The 5,159-nt window shown below is 44.3% G+C and overlaps 1 protein-coding gene across 1 annotated transcript; it reads left to right on the top strand.

The window, feature by feature from the left end:
- The first annotated feature begins 420 nt into the window (after positions 1 to 420).
- Positions 421 to 4,290, top strand: LOC131157321 (receptor-like protein kinase HSL1). Its single transcript, XM_058111381.1, has 2 exons — positions 421 to 3,275; positions 3,385 to 4,290. Exons 1-2 carry the CDS (start codon positions 641 to 643, stop codon positions 3,804 to 3,806), a joined length of 3,057 nt encoding a protein of 1,018 aa, XP_057967364.1. The 5' UTR covers positions 421 to 640; the 3' UTR covers positions 3,807 to 4,290.
- The last annotated feature ends 869 nt before the right edge of the window (positions 4,291 to 5,159 follow it).

Below are 5,159 nucleotides of genomic sequence, written 5' to 3'. Positions count from 1 at the left end.
CGTAAATTTTTTAGGCCCGTTTTGTTGCCCATTCGAAATTCTGTACACAATATATAAAATGATTATTTTTAGATGATTAGGGTTAGTGGTCGCACTTCGTGAGAGAGCGAGAGGGAGAACATTGTACTACCGCACTATCTGTATATTCTTCCTGATAATAATGAAATCTCTAGAACTTCGTGAACATAGGCAAAATTGTCAAGCTACGTAAATATTATCCTGTGCGTGTAATTGATTTTTCTTTGGTATGTATTCTTCCTCTAGTTTATCTCTCACAAGTTTTGGGAATTTGTTCTTAATTCCCAACAAGAATGAATTTACAGTAGGTAAATCTCGCATGACTATCACGTGAGATTCGCAACTCCGTCATGCGAGATTTGTTTAAATCTCGCCATTCCATGCTGCGAGATTAAGTATGGAAAAAAAGTATTATTTTATATTTTATTATAAATTAATAATAATATTGGAAAAAAAAAAACTCAGCCCACCCTCTCTTCATTTGTTCCGTTTTCACGTTTCAGCCTGCAACTTCACGCAGCCGTGCCTTGTGACTCTCTCTCTCTCTCTCTGAACGCAGCCATTGCTAATTTCTGCAACTTTGGTGAATGAAACTCACCATCTTCAAGCAGCAAACGCTCAAATGTCCAAATTAACCCCAAAATCAATGCAATTTTGCTTCTTCTTTTTCTTCATCCTCTGCTTCGCCTTCCATGGAAGCCCCCAAGCCACCACGAGTGATCAAGAGCAAGCCGTCCTCCTCAAACTAAAGCAACACTGGCAAAACCCACCTGCCATAGCCCACTGGAACTCGGCCAATGGGTCCCACTGCACCTGGCCGGAGATTACATGCGCCGACGGCTCAGTCACTAGAATCCAGCTTGTCAACATGAACATCACCGGACAAGTCCCATCTTTCATATGCGACCTAAAGAACCTCACGGCCATTGATCTTCAGTTCAACTACATCCCAGGAGAATTCCCCACTGTTCTCTACAACTGTTCCAAGCTCCAGTACTTAGACCTCTCTCAGAACTACTTCGTCGGCCGGATTCCTGACGACATCGACCGCCTCACACAGCTTCAGTTCCTCAGTCTCAGCGCAAACAACTTCTCCGGGGATATTCCGCCGGCTATTGGGCGATTCCCGGAGTTAAGAAAACTATTGCTTTTTCAAACTCAGCTCAACGGTTCTTTCCCGCCGGAGATTGGGAACTTGTCCAATCTTGAAGATCTAGAATTGGCTTATAATGGTTTTGTGCCGTCGGCGATACCTTCAAATTTTGCCCAGTTGAAGAAACTGAAGAAGTTTTGGATGGCAAAAGCAAATTTGATCGGAGAAATCCCGGAAGCAATCGGAGAGATGACGGCGCTCGAGTACTTGGATATAACGTATAACGATTTAACAGGGGAAATCCCGAACAGTTTGTTTCAGCTGAAGAATTTAATGCACTTGTATCTTCACGACAACCAATTGTCCGGGGAGATTCCATCCTCTGTTCAATCTCTGAACTTGGTCGACATTGATCTTGGCCAAAATAACTTGAACGGGACAATCCCAGAAGTTTTTGGAAAGCTTGAAAGCTTATCTCTATTGAGTTTGTTCGCAAACCAATTGTCCGGCGAGATTCCGGCGAGCATTGGACGGATCCCATCCCTTACGGATGTTAAATTGTTTAGCAATAATCTGTCAGGAGTTCTCCCTCCGGACTTCGGGCGTTATTCGATGCTCGAAGCGTTCGAGGTCGCCGACAACAAGTTTACAGGGAGCTTGCCAGGGCAACTTTGCGCCGGCGGGGTGCTGGTCGGTGTGGTGGCCTTTAAAAACAATTTAACCGGAGAATTACCGGCGTCGCTCGGGAATTGCAGTAGCCTGGAAATTGCCAAGCTCTCCGGCAACCGGTTTTCGGGCAACATTCCGGCCGGCCTGTGGTTATCGTTTAACCTATCAACCTTGGCAGTAAGCGACAATTTTTTCACGGGGACGCTGCCGGAAAAATTGGCTCGAAACCTTTCAAGGCTGGAGATCAATAACAATAGATTTCATGGTGAAATTCCTGTTGGGGTGTCATCTTGGACGAATCTGGTAGTGTTTGAGGCAAGTAACAATCTCTTTACTGGGTCAATTCCTCGGGAGTTGACAGCTCTTCCTCTTCTGATGACTCTTTCGCTCGCCGGAAACCAACTCTCCGGGGAGCTTCCGTCGGACATAGTCTCATGGGAATTTTTAACCACTTTGAATCTAAGTAGGAATCGGCTCTCCGGTCAAATTCCAGCAGAAATTGGCTCCTTACCGCGCCTCATTGATCTAGACTTATCAGTAAACCATTTTTCCGGCAACTTCCCGGCGGCTCTAGCCAGCCTGAGCCAGAAGCTCATTGAGCTCAACCTCTCTTCCAACAATCTTTCTGGGAGAATTCCACTTCAATTTGAAAACACAGTTTATAGCAGCAGCTTCAACGACAATCCTGCTCTTTGTTCGAGCAACCCCTCTCTTAATCTCAAATCCTGCACACAAGCTCAAAGAACCTCGAAATCGAGCAAAGATTCTACCCGATTCTTGGCCGTGACTTTGAGCATTGCAATTGCAGTTTCAGTTTTTGCTATGATGTTTACCCTTTTTATGTTCAGATCCTACTGCAGGAAGAAACACAGTTTGGAATCAACCTGGAAGCTCACATCGTTCCAGAGGTTGGGTTTTACAGATTCCAATATCGTGTCGAATTTGACAGAAAACAATCTGATCGGAAGTGGTGGTTCAGGGCAGGTTTTCCGGGTTGCCGTGAATCACCCGGGAGACTTTGTTGCTGTCAAGAGTATTTGGAGTAATTCAAAGTTGGACCATAAGCTCGAAAAGGAGTTTCTAGCAGAAGCACAGATTCTGAGCTCAATTAGACACTCCAACATAGTAAAACTGCTATGTTGCATTTCCAGCGATGATTCGAAACTCCTGGTCTACGAGTACTTGGAGAATCGTAGTTTGGATCGCTGGCTGCATGGAAAGAAGAGGAGACCGGGAGTAAACTTGGTTCACCATGTGGTTTTGGACTGGCCTAAGAGAATGCAGATTGCAGTGGGAGCTGCTCAGGGACTCTGCTACATGCACCACGACTGCTCACCGCCCATCGTTCACCGAGACGTGAAATCCAGCAACATTCTTTTGGACACCGAGTTCAATGCAAAAATTGCAGATTTTGGTTTAGCCAGGATGTTGATGAAGCAGGGAGAACCCAACACAGTCTCATCGGTGGCTGGCTCTTTCGGCTACATGGCTCCTGGTCAGTAACACACACTGACAATTTATGTATTACTCTTACAAACTATGTTCATTTCCTCAACTTCCTAACAATTTAGCTCAATTCTTCCCCTGTGAACAATGTGTTGCAGAGTATGCTCATACAGCAAGATTGAATGAGAAGATCGATGTTTATAGCTTCGGAGTAGTCCTTCTGGAGTTAGTGACAGGGAAGGAAGCAGGAGATGGAGGCGAAAATGGTTGCCTTGCTGAATGGGCATGGCAGCATATTCAGGAAAGCAAACCTATAGTGGAAGCTTTGGATGATGATGTCAAGGAAAAATGTTACCTGGATGAGATGTGTAGTGTGTTCAAACTTGGTATTATTTGTACCGGCACTCTGCCATCATCCAGGCCTTCCATGAAGGAGGTTTTGCGGGTTCTGCTGCGATGCAGAAACCAACAGCTCGCTTACAGGGGGAACGCTAAAAGTGAGTATGAAGCTGCTCCCCTGCTAAAGAGTTATATGCACGGGAAGAGTGAAAATGATCACAGTTTTGCATCAAATGTGTGATAAACATAAAACGGAAGAGATTCAGAAGCTTGGCTCAAGGGAAATAAGGTTTTCCAAGAATGCTCGTGGCTTCTCTAAAGTAGCGTGTTTAAAGGAATGCATGGAGATGTAGAGTATTGAGCATAATCAGCCATAGTGTTGTGTCACGAGCTAAGCTTATTCAGGGCATTATGTTTGCCTGTGACCGCTTATCTTGTGTGCTTGGGATGAATTTACATCATGTAAATACTAGTATAGGATTATTTTCTACTAGTAGTGTCTTTGTATGCCAAATAAGGCAGCATGACTCCTCGGTCACTTTAATGTTTCCTAGTGTACGTCAGGATAATAATTACATAAAAACCTCTTTAGGGGAGGGTGAGTGTTCATCAGTTATTGTAAAATTCACTAGCTATTGTCAACGTGTTTAGCCTACTTGCCTCCTTCGCTAAACACATGACGTCAATGGAGGTGTTGTTAATGAATTTAGGAGATTCAATGGTTACTGCTTGCTTGCCACTGCTTTCATGAATACTTACTGTTTCCACTGTCAATGGTTAATTAAATAAGAGTGCTTTAGTTAGCGCCGCACGGCCCGACATAAGAGTGTGAAAATAGTCGGATTGTGACATTTGGTATCAGAGCCCAAGGTTGAGTTGCTACGTGAATTCGATTGCCTTCGTTGTGGGATTTGGAAAGCTTTGAAAGTGACCATGGCATCAAACGATGCTGAGAGGATCAGTTTGCTAAAAGCATAGGTTGAGGGAACAACCAATATTGTGGCCGCAGAGGTGGCCCAGATGAGAAAACTTGTTGGTGAAGTGATGGGATCACAAAAACATCAAGTAGGTTTGATAGGCGACATGTCAGAGGACTTTCTCCACACAATTGAAACTTTGCAGTCGCGGATGGCTCATCTGGATGCAAAGGTGAATTTGATAGTTCTTGCTATGGGGAACTCCAACACTTCGAGAGTTAGCAAGACCAAGGTACCAGAACCCAGGACATATGAGGGTGCTCGTGATGCCAAGGAGTTAGAGAACTTCTTATTTGATGTAGAGCAGTACTTTCGCGCTGTGAGGATGGTCTCAGAACAGGCAAAGGTGAATACTGCGACCATGTACTTGGTTGGTGATACCAAACTGTTGTGGCGTACCAAGTACAGAGAAATTGAAAATGGAAGTTGTGTAATTGATAGTTGGGCAGACTTGAAAAGAGAGCTCAAGGCCCAATTCTTTCCTGAGAATGTTGAGTATAATGCAATGAGAAAATTGAGAGATCTCAAGCATACGGGGTCAATCAGGGAATATGTGAAACAATTTTCTGCTTTGATGTTGGATATTCGAGATATGTCGGAGAAGGACAAGTTGTTCT

Source organism: Malania oleifera, chromosome 6 (genome assembly GCF_029873635.1).
Source record: "Malania oleifera isolate guangnan ecotype guangnan chromosome 6, ASM2987363v1, whole genome shotgun sequence".
Taxonomy (NCBI): Eukaryota; Viridiplantae; Streptophyta; class Magnoliopsida; order Santalales; family Ximeniaceae; genus Malania; species Malania oleifera.
This window is presented reverse-complemented; position numbering and strand designations above follow the sequence as displayed.

Coding starts and splice junctions, on each gene's coding strand:
- LOC131157321 (XM_058111381.1), top strand. CDS start 641: ATGTCCAAATTAACCCCAAAATCAATGCAATTTTGCTTCTTCTTTTTC. Junction 3,276..3,384: donor TTTCGGCTACATGGCTCCTG/GTCAGTAACACA, acceptor AATGTGTTGCAG/AGTATGCTCATACAGCAAGA.